The sequence below is a fragment of the Chironomus tepperi genome, unplaced genomic scaffold (genome assembly GCF_022539635.2).
Source record: "Chironomus tepperi strain 1889 unplaced genomic scaffold, CSIRO-AGI_Ctep_v1 contig_163, whole genome shotgun sequence".
Taxonomy (NCBI): domain Eukaryota; kingdom Metazoa; phylum Arthropoda; class Insecta; order Diptera; family Chironomidae; genus Chironomus; species Chironomus tepperi.
This window is the reverse complement of record NW_027226285.1, coordinates 1,543,836-1,566,446: the sequence shown is the minus strand read 5'-3', so window position 1 is coordinate 1,566,446 and position 22,611 is coordinate 1,543,836. Positions and strand designations below refer to the sequence as shown.

The 22,611-nt window shown below is 31.9% G+C and overlaps 1 protein-coding gene across 8 annotated transcripts in view; it reads right to left on the bottom strand.

Moving 5' to 3' along the window:
- The window catches only part of tmod (tropomodulin), a 42,393-nt gene extending 21,925 nt beyond the window's left edge, over window positions 1–20,468 (bottom strand). For 6 of the 8 annotated variants that reach the window (XR_011544221.1, XR_011544218.1, XR_011544222.1 and 3 more), the window contains exon 1: window positions 19,886–20,468. Coding sequence is in view for 2 of the 8 variants with exons in the window: in XM_070637630.1 (XP_070493731.1) it covers window positions 19,886–19,969 (84 nt within the window). In the remaining 6 variants the exon portion in view is untranslated. Of the gene's footprint in view, window positions 1–5,020; window positions 5,332–5,541; window positions 5,865–19,885 lie in introns of those variants that run through there. The other 2 variants (XR_011544220.1, XR_011544219.1) reach the window with 2 other exon arrangements.
- Between the last annotated feature and the right edge of the window lie 2,143 nt (window positions 20,469–22,611).

Sequence of the window (22,611 nt, the reverse complement as noted above, 5' to 3'; positions counted from 1 at the left end):
TGCCGTTGGATGTGGATACAAGTTAGGGCGGGGATTTTCATATTTTTATGATATTGACGTGTGAATTGAATAAATAGTTAGACATTCAGATTTAATGCCTATATGCAGCATTAAGTTTTTGAAATTTAGGCATTAAATGCATGTAAGCATCACGACAGTAAATTTTTTATGCCTTTTTAACGGCTTTTTTTACACATTTTAATTTATTTTCGATGCTAAATTTTCTATGCTAAAATAGAAATCGTCGAATTTGAATTTGTGTCATTTATTCATGTTTACAGCTCACAAAATTGAGATAAATTAGCACTAATCATTTATATTTCATAAAGTCATTACTCATATTTTGGCGAGAATAAGTATTTCCCATTATTTCGGAAATAATTTTTGAGGCTTTTGTATGTGTTGGTGAGTTTTTGTTTACAGCCATAGATTTAAAAAATATTTATACGTTATGGCTATTAAGGAAATCATTCAAGGCTGCATCTTATTAGATTTTATTGTCTTATAAGATTTTATAATCTTACAAGACTTTTATAACTAAATAAATCCTAGAGATCCTTAATAAATTTTGAATAATATGATTTAATTTTGCAATAGGAACAGTTGAAATGAAGCAAGTGCTCTGTGTAATATAAATTTATTTATTCAGATGATATTTTCAAAAAATTTATTTTTAGTTAGCCAGAAGTGTGTACAATTTAAGTTTAGTTAAATTTCTTTTAATAAATGATTTGAAAAAATTTATTAAAAAATTTTGTTTTTGAAGAATTTTAATTACTTTATTTATTTATTCCTAACTCTTTTTAGAGGATTTTAGGCAATGGGACATGATAGAGTATATACTCAAAAAGCACACGAGCTGAAAATGGCAAAAAAAAAATCCAATTTCAGGATGACTTGGCTCTGAATTTAGTCCAGATGTCATCAAGTCTGATCTGGAACTAGATAAAGGACTCTCTCGGAAAGCACAAACATAAGAATTTGCATTAAATTAAGAACCCGGTATTCAGCTGTCTACATGCTACATTATGTGTTGAATCTCGATTTGAATTGATCAGATTCGACATAAACTGTAAATTTTCCTTATAAAATACAATCTTATAAGGATTTTTCAGAAAACTCAATAGCTTTTCTCATCGAAGTCTTTATGTACTTAAACTAATTTTAGCCCTGTCGGAAGGTCAGACCGGCTTTTAAAACATTAATGAATGTAATCTTGTTACATTTTCTCACAATTGGATATCATAAGCTCAAGGTCAGTGGTGGGCAATCTATATGTCGCGACATATTAATGTGTCGCCAAATATTCTTTGGAAATGCCTTGAACCGCGTTCAGTTTCGGCCGTGAATTATCACTATAGGGTGTCTTGGAATATAAAGGTTACCTTCCTGTATTCTATGAAAAGGATCATAACTTATCTAGACAGTCTATTGTCTTATGCATCGAGATCCTTCCTCTAAAAAATAAAAATATAACAACTGAACGTCCACTTGGGGTAAATCACATGATAATCTAGAAAAATCATCACAATCTTCAAATTCACTATGCTAATTTTAACCCCATCTATTCATAATCCTTGATCTTGTTCAGCATACACTTCCATGATCTCTAAAATTTGTTGAAAAGATATGAAGGTTAATGCCGTTATAAATGTGTCTACAAAAATACATCCTGAGAATAACAATAGACGAAAAAAATAATATATATTAATTTGAATACAATCACAAATCAGCAAAAAATGCTAACAATGATACCCACGTAATCAACCTCATTCATTGTGAAAAATACGTTCGAAGGAGCAAGAAGATCGTTGTTATCTTTAGCTTCGCTCATCATAAAAAATACGTTCAATATTTTTCTAAAGTTATTTTCTTTCTCGCAAAAAACCCCGAAGATAAAAGAGCAATAAAAAGTTAAAAAAAAAAAGGCAACAAAAAATTTTTCCAAAAATTATTTCTTAGCCGCATTAAAGAAATAGAGAAGGAAAAAAATGGAAGCATGAAGAAGACCAGAGATGAATTAAGAAGAAGATGAATTATCAATGAGTGTGTTTTCCAATTTTTCTCTCTCTTTTCTTGCCTCTCCGTTTACACAAATACAAGACAAATTTTCATCTTAGCTTATTTTTGTTGAAGAAAAGCCGGCTGATTGATTCGTATGAATGACTGACTGATGTGTATGTTGATATGATGGTAGACTAGAATGGAACATTGTGCATATTTGGTCGGAATTTTGTCATGATTTTAAATTTGACTTTAGTATGACTAACTTTTCAGTTTTGTATCATTTAAACCGCGATTCCTGACCCAACTGCTCTGAATTTATGCCAATTTTTTCCATACTATCAGAAATGAAGCAAATCAGATTTTATCAATGATTAACTATCATGCTTGCAAATAAAACTTAATCCCCAAATTCCTACATTCTCAGCAGTTACTAAAATAATTTTTAAAATTCCCTCAATCGACTAAAAAACCTCGAATAATCCCACTTTATACATTTTCATCGATTCATTTGGAACTGAATGTAAAATTGTAAGCTCAATTACGTCAATTACTGCATCATTCATCTCCGAATAGTTCAAGTAGATTTTTTTAATTTTTCCATTGCACAAAATGCGCATCAAATTTCCATTTTGACATCACAAGTAGCTTTCTAACTAGATCTTTTTTAATTTTTCTCTTCTCCCTCTAGTGCTGCTTCTCGGTTGGCAACGATCCAACGATCTATAATTGGAGATTGGAAGGAAAGCTATTCACTTTTTTCTCAAGGATTTCATAGAAAGTGACGTCGCGATTTTTTTTTTACATCTTCTGTATTTATTTTCATTTCTTTGCCGGAAGCGCATATGACTTAGACATGAGATGTAGTTTGATGGTGTATTTTGGGAGCAAGTAATAAATATTTTTTGAAAATTATTAAATGCCATGTGTGGGCAATTAATTGTATGAAACTGTGTTAATACATTTATTAAGCTTGTTCATCAATTAACTACAGAGTCTAGAGATTCACATCATTTTAAAGTATGCCACATGCCTCACTCCTTCTACCTACAAACGTGAATCGTTATTTTATTTCATGTGATCGTCGCTGCTTCCCATTCACATCATTTAAAAGTGGTTTAGATGCTTGTACAAATATCATTAATACATATGGCCATAAATCCAATAAATTTTCACTTTCCTTTATGCTTTCATCCTTGGCATTGTAAAAAAATCGAGAGAATGAATATTTTTTTTTGTCGGTTCGGCATTACTAATCGTTGCGGCACGCGAAAATATGAAGGGCGTGAAGTGATCTTTTTTTACGTTCCTATATATTTTTGATTTAAGATGGGAAATAGTTTTGGCTTTTGATACACTTAAGGGAGGGTTTACGAGTCAAATGACATTCATGCAAATTTCATTCAGCTATGGCGAGAGTTATGGTTATTGTCTATATGAAAGCTGACATGTTTGTCGCCTTTTATTCTTCTTTAATCTTTCTATTCAATATTTAACCATAAATTTATTGCCTTTTGGCACGCAAGTGGCTATTTTGGGGGGAAAACATGTTATTGTATCTTAAATCGCTGCTTATGTGCTGCTGCTGCTGATAATTTGAGAACGAGAATATTCTTCAATTAACAGACAATTTACTTAATGACTTTTGCTGATTTCAAGCAATATTCATGAAAGAAATGTGCACATTTTGTGGTTGCATAACTTTTCGCAATCTACAGCAACTTTGAATGAGTGGAAAGGCGAAAAAGAATGATGAGGCTCGTTTGTTCACGAAAATTTCTATAAAAATATTTATCTTGTTTGCGAATCTCTCAGTGGTTTTCCATAAGAAAACTTTTTAAAGCTGACAAATCTTAATTTTTTTTCTTCAAATGTCAAGAGTGATCTGCCTTTATTTTCTGAATTTGGCTGCTCTTAACTTTTAGACTAACAAATTTTCAATGCTAGATGTAATCGAGTGCGGCTTGTGTAGAGTCAGATCTTTCAAAAATACTGTCTGAAATTGTTTTCTGGCGGGAACAGAAGTCCCGGAAATTTTCATGCTTTATTCAAACGACACAAAATGGCAAGAGCTTTAAGGAACAGTCGAAAACTGTAAGTTTGCGCATCTAACAGAATCCACTTAAGTTCTTCATGACTTCTAAATTGATTCATGAAATGTTGAGTCGCTTAAGTTTGAATCATTAACTTCTTCTGGATGTACCTCGTAAAGAGTTTTGCCAGATCGGCACATGTTGGAAGATTGCTTATTATACATCGAAGCTTTCGCTTGACCGTATTCTTGCCCATTCGATGGTCTAACTATGCTCCCTAGTGAAACAGTCTGTAATCAGTCGACCATATGTCAGATTATAAAGTTAGCATTTGTGTACCTTGCCATAAAATGTCAAGTTTATAACTAAACATATGTTTGAGTAATCACAGTCTGTTCCACTTTGAATTGCTTACAATTCTGCTGTGTGAACAATTTTTTTTCGAAAACCTTTACCGAGGTATCACTATTATGATGAGAGTTGAAAAAATAATTTAAATCTAACTTAATTCGATCGGTATTCGTAAGATGTGGACCCGAGTTCCACACAGATTATACTGTGGAGATTTTGTATTCATTAAGAGAGAGTCACTTTAGTAATATTCATATTCAGTCTTAGCAACGTCATAAAAATTAAATGCGACCCCACATTTCAAGCACAATCCAGCTAGACGTCAAATAGAGTGCAAACTACCTGCTTGCAAACTAGAAATCTGTCAACACGTAAATATATGAATCTGTAAACACGTAAATAAATCTTCAACTTTGTTACACTTTGAATATATATTTTAAGAACGTACATCGTATCAGAGTGTTTGTTTATGAAGCGCCAGCGAATTCGCACAAATAAGGAATACCAAAAATATCTCGCATTCCGACATTTTGTTTACAATTGCGAGGATATTTTATGGCTTTATAAAGGCCGTTTCTCAATCAAGTTATGTGACTATTGCACTTAAAGTCTTTGTATGCTGTTGCCATTACCTTTGTCGTCTTTCTCCTCGTGATGTACGTCTCCTCAATCTCCTCGTGATAGTAATCCATTTTTGTGGTTTAATTAATGTGCAGATTTTTTAAATTATTTCGTGTAAAATTTACAGCCCTTATTATTACTTTTTATTTATTTTTTTCGGGTATTTTAATTTATTTCTTCACTCACTGACTATAAACTTTTTCCTACTCAGAAAATATTTTTTTACGCGAGTGCTCTTGATTCGCATTTTCTATTGTGAAAGAATTTGTTTTTATAAAAAAAATTTAATTAAAATGAAAAATTTTCTTTTTTTTATTTTCCTCTAAAAATTTGAAAGAAAAAATAAGGATGGCCCGATCAGCACAAATCTTCATGGCAGTTAAGTGGCTTCCACATGGTATCCAAGTGGTCAACTCCCATAAAGATTGTCACTTATTCGACAAGTGGCAGCCACTTGACTGCCATGAAAAGCTTGTGCTGATCGGAAAATATTCCACTGATTCCACACAGTCGCTATCACTTTTTTAATTACTCTTATTTAGTGGATCATCATCCAGTGATATTTTAATGCTCATTTAAGGAACTTTTTAGTGACATTAATTATTTTTTTCACAGCTCACTACAAGGATACTCTTTAATTTTGAGAGAAGCTTCCTTAATCCTTTGTAAGGACAGCAATTAACCCTCCCAAGGAGTCCACAGAACAGTATTCACCGAATTTTTCACTAGTCTACTCGTTCGTTTTTTGGAAATTCAACTAAAAATCGAATGAAAATTTTCAATTTTTCTTCCTCTTTTTCTTCTATTTTTCCGCGTTTTTTACGATCTTGCAAGTAGACAGTTTCACTCCAAATACTTAACTAAAGGAGCACCGAAGCTTGGTTATTCTATCCAATATTTCAATAACGTTATTTTTTATATACTTTATATACATCTATCTTATATTTTTTCTTTCCTTCTCTTCTCACTAACCAAGACAGTAAGACCGGCAAGTAGGAGAAACTGAGTATCAAATGATATTGTTAATGATCTGTGGAAGCGCAGTTGTTTTTGTGCTAATTGAGCTTTGATGTTGAATGATTACGATAATTTATAACGAGACAGTTGGACAAATTGTGATTGATTTATTGATGACATATTGTCATTGATAACAAAGTAGTCACAACATATTGTGACAATTAAAGACATATTGATGTAGGTTGGAATTCAGAATGTATCTCAGAATCGGCAATAGAGACAAAGGAAGAATAAACTTTTCTTAATGTGGATTGTGACCTTGTATGCCTCAATGTCAGAGTCAGAATATTCATGAATTAACTATTATAATCTTCTATTGAGAGAATGTGTGCTGAGTGGCTTACAACCCTGTCGAGGGCACACGGGTGATCATTGATAAACTAAGAGATCCAGACTAAAATCCAGGTCTGCAACTCTTGACCGTAATCAATAAAGTCCCTTAGATCGCGATTTATCTTTGGTTACTGCTTAACGATTATCAATGCTAAGTGTCGTTAGCATAAGAATAATGTGTTGGCATACAGGAGCGTGAAACTCAGTGAGGTTGGGGGTATAGCCAATAATAGGAAGAAAATTCCAACCTCCCCTCACTCTCTGTGGTTTAGATTATAGAAAATTCTTACGTCAAAAACATGATTTGTCCCTAAAACTCCTTCCGAACTACTCCAAGGCTAATATTGTACAGCACTCCAGTAAGCCATAAATCTCTCAAAAATTAAGTATTTATATAAAGAAAAACTCATTCAAGGACAGTCTGGCAGACAAATGCAAGGAATAAACAATGTCACAGTCATTCCGTGAAAAAATAAGCTATTAAGAAAAAAGAAATAAAAAAATTTCCATCTCAAAAGATGTATTTTGGCGCTTGTGAAAAATTGAGATTGTCATCAAAAAACATTTTTTATTATGTAGGAAATTTTTAATTTCTTTACGGCTTGCTCACTCTCATGAAAGATTTTTCTTCTTCCTTTTTTACTTTAAATGTCCGCATTTTCATCAAAAATAATTAATAAAGTCACAGATATGATTTTTTAAAAGACGAATCCATTTCTTCGTTTTGGATGCTTTGTTAGTGACACATCGCATGTAAAATAATTCCTGACTGGATTTATGCGAGAAAATTCGACCGCAAAATTATAATTTTTATCGTCCGAGAGAGTATGAGATTAGGAGAGTCTTAATATCAATGTAAATGGGGCATATATAGTCACCATCAAGGTGTTGGTAGGAAAAATTTGCATTTGTGTTTATTTTACACCTTCGGCTAATTTTGCTTTTTATTCCATGAAAAGACCACACTTAAGAAATTATTCTCTCAAAAATTTAAATCAGGTTTTTCTTTCTACAAACAACCAGCAGTTAGAAGCATCAGCAGACAAACAAACAATTGGAATAAGAAGAATGATGATGAAAAGCTTCTTGTGTTTTTCTATCGCATGAAGAAGTAAACGAGCAAAATTGTTGAGATTGTTATGCTTGCTAAGCCCACTCTTGATGTTATTTTCAACAGTCTTGTTGCAAATTTCAACCGAAATTAATTAGGTTTTGTAGCTTAAAATACATTAAATTAGCAAAAGTTCGTTAAAGTCTTGAAATGTGGGTTAAAATCATTTTTAAGATTGATGCTGAACTAATGGGATTTTAAAAATATCGATTATTTCATTTCTTGAGGAAGTAATTGAGTTTTAGTATAGTCTAAGTGAACTGAAAGTTTTATTAACTGCCAAAAATACAATCAATAAATTGTGAACAGAAATATTTCTTTAAGTAGCTGCTTGTAGATCTTACAACATATTAAAAAGACTAGTCATCGATTTTTGGTCAAACAGAGCCGTTCTTGAACCCCCTCTTACTAAAAGCGTTACTTAATAATTGAGAGTCCCGATTTTGTCAGGACACTTCCATATCGTACTGACGCTTTGCCATCATCACGACAACCCAACGTATCCCTAGTGACTACGCTGTAACTCTCAATTACCTTTATTCTAGTAATTGTTACTTTGGGTGTCATTTTAGATGTGAAGGCTTGCAGCTTTTAATATGTAACTTATAGTTCGTTTAAGACTGAAAGTCTGCATTTTTTGGTCTGCAGTCCTGTAAGTTTGAACGAACACTACATCAGAGTATTGAGGTAGACTAAAGTTGAAGATACTCGTACCTTTTGAGGAAACCTAAAAGTCTTTAGAATTCGCCCTCTAGTCTCAAGTATTGGAGGGTAAACCCAAAAAAGAGTCTACAACAGCTATCTGTTTCAAAAAAATAAATCAATGGCGCTTTTACCTTTTTTTTCTTCCTATAGCAACGAAACCCCCAAAAAGTTTAGATTAAAGGTTAAATCTCTGTTTGTCAGTTTTTAACACTCCAAGATTCTCAAAACAATTAAAAAGCAAAGCAAACTTTAATTAATCACGTTTTCCAAAATGTTTACTTAGACAATTAATCTTCTTATTTTATTGCGAAATTTTAGATTAAAATTTTTATTGCAAAAAAAGATCTCATTTTGTTCTATTTTTAGACATTATTTTATTGCATTTTTCGGTCGATAAAAACGAATCATTGAGGCAAGTCTATGAATTATTAGATGAAGAACGTGATTCCGATGGAAATGAGTTCACTTCATTGCTTTATTGAAGACCACAAGCAGCAGTGTTTGATAAGCAATCAATAAAGGTAAGAAGAATGAACAAAAAAAATATTGATTAATTCCGTTCAATAAAGGTACGGTATGTGACTTTTGTGCAAATCAGATCTATGTCGCATGAGATTAAACCTCCTCAATCTCAAGTCTACGCTGATTTAATTGAATTTCCAATAATCTACTCCAATTCAATTCTCACAAACAAAAATAATCCAAGCTCATATTAGAGAACAGTAATAAGATAGCACGTGAAGCTGCTTATATAAATGAGATTTTCGGTTAAATACCAAAATTATTTTCGCTTTCTATCCATTACACAAGAAAAAGTATCAAAAAGAAAAGATTTAAAGTTTTCAACAAAGCATCATCATTTAATGTCTATTAAGTCTTACAAAAAAAAAATGATTATGATGATGAAGCATAAATATAGAAAATAGACGATGCGGAAGCAGAAAATTAATCTTTATCGAAATATTTTCACAATTTCACTAACTTTTCAATTTGTTCATCATATTTTGTTAGCTTGATGTGAGTAAAACAGATCAGATCATTAGAGTAGTGTAGTGGGGTATAATAACAAAATATATAAATATGCGATATCTGGAAATAGATGGTCGGGGATGTGTGGATGTGATGTCTAATTTAAAGAGCATTTCCTTCTAGTCAGGGGCAAAGTCAGAGTTTTGAGGGGAGTCTGGTTTTAAATTGCTTATTATGGATAATCCAATAATGAGGCAACAGGGGGATTGACACCCAAATCTACACACCTTAAATGCGCTCGACCTTTAGTCAAGTCCAGCTGGTGAGGGGTCTTAGAGAGTAGAGAGGGGTGGTGTCGGATGAGCCAGAAGTCTAACGTCGACACTGTACTGGCATTATTCACGTAATTAGCTTAATGTCACATTTAACTCCGCAGTATGAATCCCAAATCCATTCCCTAAACAAACATCATTTACAAACGACCCCCCATAAATTGGATGTATCATCAGCGTCTTCAATTACTAATGAAAAAACATCACATCCAATATTTTTTAAAACTAAAATATAATTTTTTTTATGGCCACATTTTCGATTTCGCATTAAAAAAACTTATGGGGAAACCAGAATACTTCCGATCGTATCTCAGAAGATGTTTTTTAGGAAAACAAAAATTTTTCTCTAAATTTTTAATATTTTTTCTAAAAATATTTTCTCTTCATTGCATGTACATTGAAGCTACGTAAGGAAATAAACAAGTAAATAAGGCAGTGAATTTATTGAGCTTTCAAATTTGCATTGACATCACATAAATTATAAGTGAGTGACACGTTATGACGTGTTGAGATTTTATAGTGATTTTTCATCAGCAGTAATAAATTGGAAGCAACAATTTGTAACAAGATTCTATCCAACAACCTGTTTTAGATTTTAGGTCAGTTGATTATTAGGTCAAATGGCTATTAGTAGATGTTAGGAACATTACATGAAATGTTCCGCCTCCCAAACTGACAACACATCCAACATTCATCATTTGTAAAGGCTTAAATCAATACAAGTAGCATAATTCAAGATTTCTACCAAATCTGGTTGAGTTTCTCCAAATTTAGACGCATGGATGAACTCTTTTCCTTATTTTACATCTTGTTGAATAAAAGGAAAGACGCAGAAGGTTTTCAATTCATACCCTTGAGGTTCTCGAATGTGGAAAAATATTAAAATATTAAATCGAATTTACTTCTTTCTTTTTTTTGCTTATAGCTTAGGATTGAGGCAAAAAACGATGAATTCAGATGGATTCATTTCCATATAAATTTTTGGATGATGGAATTAAAGCCTACATAAAATTAATCTTGTGAATTTTAACAAATGTTTTAAAGTTTTTATGGGAATCAAATTTATGTAAATTAGTTTTGGAGATTCCGAAAGTTTTTCTTAGCTAATTGTTATCGTTCTTAACAGGATGGAAGGTGTAAAACACAATTTGTTTGGATAATAACATGAAACTTTGAATATTTTGAAGGACAAAGAACCAAAAAATGCTTAAATTTGCAAATCCGTGAGGATTTTGGCATGCTATGTCTCAGAGGAGTAGCCGGAAATCCTAGCAAATTGAATAAAAGAGAGGAACACTCTTGACCTCCATACCACCCCTCCCCCACCTACTGTAAACGCCCTTATAATGTCTTATTTCCTGACTCACCATCCAATTCATAAGATTGTGTCTCAAAAAAGGTTAAGCTTGAGTTCATACTAAGCACTAAACGAAATTAAATCCAAACAATAAATTCAAGACCTCCCAGAATCCACAAACCTCAATATCCAATATTTACTTTCTCAAATACATTGAATTTCAAAACAACTTCCTTGAAGGCATTCTCGAAAAAAACATTCTCAGAATCATCAACTTGCTATTTATTCAATACCGTTTTCATTTTTATGTCACTTAAAATAACACTTTTAAGTATTCAAGCAACAAAAATTTCGGACCCAATGTCACTCAAAATAATTTATTCCTTTACAAATATTTTCAAAACGAAAATCAAGCCAAATCTCTATGAATATAGTCAGATTTGTTTGGATTACTATTTTATTGACAGCATGCCATGTGTGAAATTATTTGCATCCCAATATTCATGGCTGTGTCTTGATTGAGAAAAGGGGCGTATGCAGAGGTATTTTGGGGGTCATTTCCCTCCTTTTTTGAAAAAAAATCTTCAATTTGTTAGGGCTGCTCGTGAGAATTTGTTAGGGCTCCCAACCTACACCTCTGATCAAGAAGCTCCTCAACAAAATGTATTTCTTAATCGAACATTTGTCTATTGAAAATGTGTTGAAAGTTGTTGGAGCAATGAACTCTTTAAGTCAATTACAATGTATTATGTAATGTAAGTGATTTCAACTGATGATCTTGGTGGGCTGTTCGCAAATGATGTCATGTAATGCATGATACATAAATATCACAATGTTACCTAAGAGTGGTCTCGGCGATGCAAAATGAGTTTGGATTTCCATAATATCTTGATCCCAAGATAGGATTGAGAAAGCACCTAATTCTTTGATGGTCATAACTTGTGAATGACACTCAAAGCAAATAAGTAAGTAAATATTTAGACAAACGAAAGATTCAATGCTCTTTTCAAAAAATTATGCACGTGAACATGTTTAAACATTGAATGTATGTTTTTACAGCTTCAAACTTTACGAAATTTATTGGAATTTTTGAGAATTAGGAAAACTATTCATCTACAAGTTCATTCATGCAATAAAATCGAATTGGAGGTGTATTGTGAAATTGCATCGTGATGTCTTAATAGACAACTTAAATGGACGTGTTTTTGAGTATACTCAAGCAACATAATTGAGCGTGCTCACTTTTAGGAGTATACTCATGATTACATACATTTGTAAGTAGCATACACTTGTTAGTATGTGTTATCAACTCTAAATCATTCCAAACCCCCTAAAAACAAGTCTAATCCGATTAAGGATGTAGAAGTAATCTGTAAAATCCACATTTCCGGATGAATAGAACCATGTTTTCCCATGGTCATTAATACATCCAACAAATGGTACACAAATTCATTAACTTAATTAAATACAAAGATTTTATCAATTTCATATCCCATTATCCATCCAGTAAATGAATTAAAGCCGTTTTTAATACCCAATATTGCATCGTCCATTTCCAGTGCTCGCTAAAAGCTTAAATGCAAAAAAAAAAATCAATTATCATGAATCATCGGTGACGAGTTTCCATTTTGTCGTGTGAAACAGAATAAATAGCCTGAAGCTTCAATTTATATGATGTGTAAATCCTGTATAATAATTCAATTCATACTCAAATATGAGGAATGAGAGGAGAGAACATGCTGAATATTTATTTTTTTCCAATCAATTAAATTCTATCGCTGTGAAAAAAGTTAATTTAATTCTGATAAAATTTTTATATTCCAGGAACAAAATTTAAGAAGCTTTAAAAGTAGCATCAGCACCTGTTACACAGTACGAAAAATAGAACGACACATAAATTGTGAAAATTTACTTTCAATTTTAAATTCAAAAGATTTTTTCTTTTAAAGCATATTTATGAGGCAATATATTTGAATTTTCGTTCCGAGCATGCCATTATCCCCAAGTCATTATCTTATAAATTATCGTTATATCGGTTATTATTGTATGTTAGCTGAGTTTATGGCTCTATTTTCTAGTTATGGTCAATAAATTTACACAATCATTCTATTTTTAGATCAAACGAGAATGCTTCCATTAATATTTAATGGAAAATAATTGTCATTATTTTCCAGTGGTGCGGAACCTTTGAACCACGACACAATTTGCTGGTAAGCCTTGATTGAAACCGCTCAAGATATAAAAATTCAAAGAACTTTTGGTGTCAGACTAGTGTACCGTAATACAAAGGTTCCCTACCCCTGCATCAAGTCTTCTTGCCTTCATTCATGAAAAAAGTTTTTGCAAAATTGCCATAAAATTCATATAATAAAAAGGGAAACATAATTTTTAGTCCCTTAATTAATGCGCTGTAAAATCTGTAATGAGTTTGTTGAAAAGGTCACAATATAGTATAATATTTTTCCCATTTATTATGATGACTTTAAAGAGAGTTCGACAAAGTTCAAGGACGTATAATTTTTAACAAATTTTTCATGTGAAGGTCAAGGATGTGTGAATGATGGAAATTAAACTTTTGAACTGTAACTTAATAAATTTCTTCAATTTGATTAAATGTCGGATATGTAGGCGTCCATTTATTAGTCATGCTCTTAAGAAGGGGTGGGTAAAAAGAAGCTTAGCAAAATAGTTTATGAACAAGATTTTTACCTTATGCATGACAGAATTTTCTACAGCATTAGACCATATCCCAAGTCTAAATGCCACTTCCAATGATTATTTCCCATTAATCCCCAAAGATTCGTCACCCAAAATGTCAATTTTTAACGACCCTAAAATAAATTCACAAATTCAAACAGCCATAAACAGCAATATCCTCCCAAGTCTATCGAAATCTCCAATTAAAAGTCAATATTTAAATCGCAATAGCCTGAACGACATTTAAAAAAAGACCAGAATCTCATCTGCCTTTGATTTCTGAATAGAAACATCTTGTAACTCAAGTGAGGATCACGCGAAACAGCTCATTAAGAATCAAATACAAAGACTAGAGAGCAAGCAAAAAAATAACAAAAATTCCAAGCTTGAAAATGATTTTTGGCTCAATGCTATAATAAATGATTTGTTTTGATGACAAAAAGGCATAGAGCCAAAACAAATAGACATGAAAATTTAAAGATAATGAAATACGAGATAGGAATGTGTCAATTTTCCAACATTATCTACTAATTTGGAGTCTCGGATGTAAATTAGTTGACATTACATTATTTAAATGAGATTAAGTTTCGGAATTAAAAGGAAATGTCTAGACTGAATAGTTTACATTGTTGTTGGGAAGCAGAGGATTGTGATTTAAGGGTTTGTGGATGTGCTGTCACATTGGTGACCAAACTGTTGATTCCAAGCAAATACGAAGCGTTTTGTTTTGTGTTTTGTCAAGCCTAGTAGAATTACTGATGAATTGAGGCTTAAGAAGAGAGTCCACCTTAAAGACAAATTTCATCGATACCACGCCATGTGCCTTCCGGAACTTGAGAAAAATGAGATTATTGACAACATGTATAAACATTCATATTGTTAAAACCACACAGTCATGTCCTTGATCACTTTAATGTTCATATCGGAAAAAAATCCTGTCAATTTCGATTATCTCCATTCTTCTGAACTAATTGATTGTGAGAGCTCAAGGGCACTTCTCATTCAATTTGATTCTTAAAAGAAATTTTCTGTAATAATGCTTTAATTTTAGGGGTCGTTTACTTATTATGTTATGCAAATATGCAAAATACGATTTTTATTGAGGATGTCACTTTAGGATTCAAGGAACTTACGATTAGCATTTAAGATGTCAGTTAACCTTAAGGATTCAAGTAGTCAGATGTATCTTAGATTAAACACTTGTGAAGGCAAAGTCTAGGGGTCTATCTTGAGATCAGTTGGTCGCCTATCTTAAGTAATGGCTTATCTTGGGATGGGAGGGACATATTCACGGGGGCGGGGTGCGTGGTGTCCTAGAGCCCTCTTTTTATCAATCGATGTTAATTCATATTCGACGTAAAATAAGCTCTAAGTTAACAAGTCTTAGCCCTGATGCAGCAACTTTTTTGAACTTTTTAGCATCATGTGCCATTCTAGCCTTAACCCCCAGAGCTTTAAGGGGATTCCTTCAACGCTTAAAAAGTGATCGACCCTTCAAGATTCGCATTGAATTCTGCATTCAATCTTAATAATTATTCATTACGATTTTTCATTACTCTGCTATTTCCTTTCATTCATTGTTCACTCCTTCCATCCGATGAATTATTTATTTTCCATTCAAACCTTATTCATTATTTTTTTCATCCCTTTCAAGCTTGTATTTTTATTTTATTTTATTTTTTTGCAATAATTCAGAGAAGCAAACAAGCATAAAAAATTCACAAGATGAAATACAGATCTAACAAAAGTATTATTAATTAATATTTCATGCTCGAATGCTTAGGCTTCTTGACTTTGATAAAGATAATTTTTCATTTCCTTCTTTTTTTATAGAATTCAAAAAAATATATAGCAAATCCATCTTGATGAGCTTTTGTGTTTTTTACTTCAAAATTTGACACTTGAAAGAATTTTGTTCGACTTTTTTCGTGCAGAACTTTTTCATTGCCAATTTGAATTAAGCTTGAAAGGAAAAGGACTTGAAATAATATTTTTCTTAGACGATAAAGACTTCTTTGTAGACATTAAGAAAGACCTTGGCATTACCTTTCACGTGCTTAATTCTACCTTAATATTTCAGAGAGCTTTAAGACTCTCTTCAGGGAATTTTCACGTCAAGAATCCTTTCTGATAAATTAACAGTACTAGCTGCTTCTTACAGAGAATCATCTTGGATAGAGTAAAATGAATTGTGCCTCATAAGAATGAAATATTTTTGAATTTTTATTAAATTTTTTGTTTAAAAACATCTCGAGGAGCTCAGAATTTAAAATGATGATGATGAGGCAGGGGTGGGCAACCTTTTATGGACAAAATCCTCGATCGAAACCTTACACAGCATCTTGTTCATGACAGTTTTGGCGGCGCACTAGTGTACTGTGGTACATAGGTTGTCCACAACTGGGAGGAGGTATGAATCCCATTGAATTTACTTGATATCAATCATTTCAGATGTAAGTTACGGATTCTATCATACTCAACTACCCGAACAGCATACCGTGCTCGCTAGAGCGCCACTTCGTCGCCATATTAACGTTAAGATTCGAATTTATCCTGGCAGCACCAAGTCGGCAGATATGGACCCATGTCACCACATTATGCTACTCGGGCTAGAAACTCTAAAACTTTCCATTCCCATCATTTTAAAAGCAAAACTTTAATTAAAGCAAAATGGCAGTCGACTGTCAATCAACTCATGTCTACTTTGACGTTATAAAGTTTTTCTTTTTATTATTTTTAAAAGAGATAAACATCCTTTTTCCATTTAGAGATGTTGAAGATGTACAGCATTTTATGAGGATTTGAGTGATAAAATGAAGGTAAATACATTTAAGTACTATTGGAACTAACAATATTATTCTTTAGAAAATACAATTTTATATCCATGTTTGGTCATGAGTTGGATAGAAAATAAGAAGGCATTTGCAAAATATTCTTTTTCTTTGTCGATTTTGGGGTAATGGACGGAGCACATGTTGGTGAAAAATGTGTTCATTTTAGGAATGATTCACAAATTTAGTACAGAAGTCAGATCCAACAAACATTAGCCAGTTTCAGGCTTCATCTAAGGAAGGGGATGAACTAGAATCTTGGAATGGGCTAATGATAGAGACAGTATTGTACTTGTTACTAGTAACTGACAGGCCAACGATAGAACCAGCTTTAGGCATCAGCTGATGGAGGCAATGGATCACATTTGATCTGCAAGGCCAACTAAGGAATCATGTCAGTTAAGAGTTGAATGACATCTCATACAAAAGAATAAAGGCACAATAGCGCAAATCTCAAAATTTCCACATTTACGTCATCTATAAACAATCCCAAAAATCTACACCAAACTAACTGTTATCGCCGTAATTTTCATATAACAATTCACAAGCAACTAAGCTCATGTCCATAAAACAGTCAAAAAAAGTTAATATCATCGCCAATCAAAGAGAGAATGACTAACAATCCAAAATAATATTTGATGTGCATAATTATGAACTTTTTTTTGGTACATCACGAAACATCTGTGTTCATTCATTAACCGCTCATGTACATATATACACCATTAAGCTGCCAAAGACTCTCAAATTCGTCTTATGTACTGTGCAAGTCTGTAGAAATGTAATTATATTATCATTTTTATGAAATTAAGTTTCATACACCTTATGCTGAATTGCTTAGTATGAAAAATTATGCAGACATGACACACATTAATGGGAAATTTTGCTTTGAATTAACTAAGTAACATTGTAGATGACAACAATTCCTTAGTGCTGTGAAACTTTTTCTTTCTCTTAATTGCATATTTTAATTTAAATAAAGAAAATGCATTTTAAAGATTGAAGACAAAATAAACTTTTGTGTAAAGTCAGTAAAACAAATTTGCGTCACCTGCTAGACATCAGAATGTTGGAAGAGATGACTTTTCTACTCATTCTGTGATTTTGTGTGCAGAAAAGAAAGAAAAAAAATATTCGTGATGAGTAGTTGTTATATATTTTTTTTTTGCATGACTGACTGAATGAATGCTTTACGTCAAATCGCTTCCTTTGAGCTGTTTTTAAAGAAAATTTTTATTTTTTTCTCCTTCGATTTTGGATTGACAAAATGTAATAAGGAAATTTTTCTTGATTTGAGCGCGTTTTTAATTGAATTGAATGGCAAGGGACACAGCAGTAAGAGTTAAAAGTACAGTGGTGTTCTGACAAAATATAGTAGAACGCAGTACTATGAAAAGTCTTAAATATACTCAATGTCGAACGAATTTATTAATAATATTAGAAGTTCTTATAAGAGAGCTATGTAAATGATAAATCAAAAGGTTCAATTCCTACTGTTTAGAATTATGTTAAAGAGTTTTCGTGTGAGTGAGGTATTTTGCTGAAATCCTTTTTTGCATTATTTATTTTTTTTCTTCAAAACTGCACAAATGATATTTTGAATAGACCTGATTTGTTCGATCAGCAAAGTAAGTGAGCTGAAGTAATATTTACTGTTACTGAAGGCACAAGGCTCTATATGACAGTCGCCTGATTTGTCTCAGTATTTAGAATATTTTCAATTTGGTTTTTAATTTTTTTCTTCATTATTGTCTTTTAATATCATCAACTGTTTGAAATTAGACATCAAAAGTACTATTTCATATGAATGGAACTAGTCATCAAATTCAGACTTTCACAAAATATGAATCAACAGTAATTTAAATTGTCAAACTTAATCACGGTTCAAATAATATGATATTGGTGTATAACGAATAGCTAAGGATATTATTGCTACTTCACACCAGGGGAGGAAGGTTCGATTCCTATGACATAGAATCAAAATCTAATAACCAATTATTTTAAATATTTTTTTTTGCATATTTCATCAGAATTGCTTCATTTTTATTCAAATTCATAAATCCTCTATAATTTTTATTTCCACTTTAATATCTCAAGGATAGATGCGCTAAATATTCAGCTTACGACAGTCACCCACTTGATCATCATAGAATTGTGGATATAAAAAAAAATATTTATCGAAGATTAATATTTTCCAATATTTTCCTCATATATTTCATTCAAAAACATATGCTCTAATCCAGGGATTGAAGTCGACTTGATCGATTAAAAATAACGGTTAAATTTTGAAAAAAAAATTACCGAAAAATTTATCGATCAAAAATACACATTGAAAATTTTTTCGACAAATTTTTCATCAAAAAATCAAGTTAAAAATTTGTCGATTAAAATTTACATGAAAAATTTGTTGATCGACAAATAATTTACTGAGAAATTTTCAACTGCGTGAATATGAAATGGAGAATTTTACAAGGCTACAATTGATTGACAGTACTTTTTTGTCTTTAACAGAATGTATTCCTTAAATACAGCCCGAAAAGATCCAGAAATATTACGGAACTGCTGATTTTTCGTACAAAATCACTATATTTTCGATAAGATTCTGTATTTTTTAATTAACTATGCTTACTTAGCCTGTTTTGTTCCATCTTCAGCCTTTACTTACTGTATTAATTCTCTAAATCAACAAATGTTCCTTTTTTTTCTTTAAAATTCCAATAAACTCCATGTTTTCCTAATTATTTCTCAATTGCTTCAATTATTATTGTTCCAGTAAGCTTGCTGAGTCTTCTTTTATGTCCAAATTAACTAAACGTTTGATTTAATTCAACTACAATAATTTTTTAAAAAAAATTGTAAACAAACAATTTTTTCGATAAAAAAACAAATTTGTCGATAAAAAAAATCGTTTCGATAAATTTATCGGTAAAAATTTTCGATAAATTTTTTATCGACTTTTGATCGACAAATTTTTCATTGAATTTTTTTTAATCGATCAAGAAATTTATTGAAAAAATGTGATCAACTTCAACCCCTGCTCTAATCTAATATTCTCTCAATAGATATATATAAATATATATATGTGATATATATAATATATATAATATTTTCGAAATGTACATATTTTCCATCTCAACCGCTCTTTTTTCTTCTTTCCTCAAAAAAAGATTTTTCTATAATTATATGCTGATAAAAATAACTTTATTTTGTGTTTAAAGGGAAGAGAACGTAAATAATGTCTAATAGAAAATGAGCAGTGCTTTATGGCATTTCTTAACAAAAATTTCCACTACAAAAGATCATTGAGAATGTGTAACATCAACTCCTATCTGCGTCTATATTGCTGATGTTCGAGATTTTTTTCTTTCTTTCTACATCGCTTCCTTGTAAATATGGGCGGCGAATGTTAGAATTGAGTGACATTTGTGTTTATTCAAATAAATCGTGCATAATCAGTGCACATTTTTTTTAAGGATTTGATGACTTTTGGAGGATTGAAGCTACAAATTTTATGACAAATTTCATATCATGTGTTTGTGTGTGTATATGTGTGTGTGTGTGTGTGTGTGTGTGTGTAATCTACTCACTTCCTCAATTTTAATGCTCCTTTTGACGGTCTTTTTTCGGACCGTCGTGGTTTCGAAAGTTTCTTCCACTTCAATCTCTGCCATAATTTTGTTGTTGTGTGTAAGGCTGCTGTGAAGTTATAACTTTTTTATGTATGTATATATATATATTTATGTAACGTCACAAAATTTCCTTTGCCAGATTTTTCACTGATCACAACTTTTTTTTTCTCTTCTTCTTCTTTCTTATTTCAGCTTCTTCTTTTGTATTACTTGTGCTGTATATTTATATTTCTTTTCTTTCTTTCACTGCAATATCATCAATTATTATTAAATTTTATGATATTCTTTACTTCACTTTAAATAATAATAAATTTTGCCACTCATTCGTTGACTTTTTGCCTCCTTTAAAAACTTTTAATTTCATTCACACGCGGCGCTTGGCTGAGCAAGGAAAATTTTTTTTTTATTTTTCTTTTACAGTGGAACTAGAACCGATAAAAAAATATATATTCGCTTCTCTTTACTTTAATATTGTACAAAATAGTTGTCTAAACTATACTGCAGCACATTCATGCTCACTAGCTGTAGGCAACTGACACGAAAGATTATTTTCTCAATTTTTTTGTGTATATTTTGAGGCACATACTTGCTTATATTCATATTCATCACTGTATTTCTTTGTGTATGGATATTATTTCCCCCAAAATAAGACCATCAACATCATCATGCGATGCGGGAAGAAAGAGTCATGATGAATAAATATTAACTCTCATGTTAAATGTGTATTTGTAGCAGAGATGATCGCGTAGCCCGAGAATGTTTCGTCGGCAGCCAGCTCAACTGCTATTTTTCTTTTCTCAATCAGATATCTTTTTTTTTTTGCTGCTTTTTTCCTCCTCAACGACATGAAAATTGACGGGAACAGAAAAGAAAAAAAAATATGAATTGAGGAAAAGTTTTTTTTCTTTCTTGCTTTTCTACTCGGTTGTGTGCGTCGACTGCCTTCAAAAGAATTTTTTATACAAAAACAAAATATGTATACATAAGACTTTACTTTTATATTTTTAGCACATTTCTTTGGATGATGATTTTAAAGTATCAAGAAGATTTGTCTAGTTTGTCTGGTTTTTAGGAGGTCCACGATGGGGGCTACTCAAGACACATTGCTGCCTAATTTTGCCTTCTTCTTAATTGAATTAAAATTCAGCTGAGACTTTTTCTAGTTTCTAGTCGTCTCTAGGCGTCTTTAGTCATATTTGTTCATCTTTAGTCATCTTTAGTCGTCTCTTTATCGTCTCTAGTCGTCTCTAGTCGTCTCTAGTCGTCTTTAATCGTGTTTAATCGTCTCGAGTCATATCTAGTCGTCTCCAGTCATCTCTGGTTGTCTCTAGTTGTCTCTAGTCTCTTATCACTGGTCTCAGTTTCTAGTTTCGAGGGTCAAACTCCTTTCTTCTCTCTAAAACATTTCTGACACTGTTGTATTGACTATGATCGCATTTCAAGACGGATCTAGCTTTATATTGAATTTGACACCAGTCTGGCACTGGATTTGCTCAATTCATTCTCATTTTCTAGTGAAATATTCAATTACATCAAGACATTCCATAAAAATTTATACATTTGACATTCCCTATGCACACCTTGTCTGTTACAGCTCCATTAAACTTACAAAATTTTAAGATCTCTCAACTTTTCTACAGCTAGGTCCATTAAACTTTACAATTTACTGCTGTCATCCAACACTTTATTGCAACCCATCACTCTCAACATCATCCAACCTACAATTCAAACTTCCATAACTTCATAACAGAAACTCATCTAAAACTGTCAAAACATCATGAAAATTTTATCACTTTAGAATGCACCATAAGTCATCCACATGCTCATCAATTTATAACTCGACATTATTTTATACTTCTTTTTTTGTGAGATGCTCTCGAAAGAAAAAAGAAAAGAAATGAAAAGTTTGACGACTCAAATCAATGGGTGAGTAAATAGAAAAGGAAGGAATGATTTGAAAGTCATTTTTGCGAATAAAAAAAGGAACGAAAAATTATTAATTTCTGTCTTGACAGAGAAAATGAACATTGAGGAGCAACAAGAATGTCGGGATTGAAAAGTTTTTTTTCTTTTATTAATGAATAAAAAATTTTTTTGTTTGGTTTTTGTGGCGCAATATTTGAGAAAAATGAGAAATAAAGGAACACAGCATTATTATGAGGTTGTTGAATGTGAAGCCTCGGAAGTAAACTCATGAATTAAGCTTTATGTGCAAAACGAGAATCCTTGAAATATGAGGAAAAATTAATTAAAGTAATTGAGGATAATAGCTGCGGAATTTCCACGTGCTGTACTCTTTGTTTGACTTGATTTATGACTTTTATGTCCCATTGTGACAGTTTCAAATGGAAAACAACTATTTGTACAATGATTTTGCGTCTTAAGTATCATATATCACTGGTACAGGCATAACATGTACACAGCATGCAAAAGATAAATGAGACTGGACGTTTAACATTTATGCAGACAAAACTCCTACGTACTTGATGTGTTAAATGGAAAAGATAATTGAAAATAAGTAGCTTCTAACTTTTGTGTGCTGTTCATAGACACATCCTGAACCATATGTAAGTATAGCCTGGAGGATTTTGTGTTTGTTGTGAATTCTTGGAATAAAGGATTTTTTTTTGGTGGTGTATTCAGGGAGTCGGGGGCTCGTTTGGGGTTCTTGCTAGGCCAAAGTT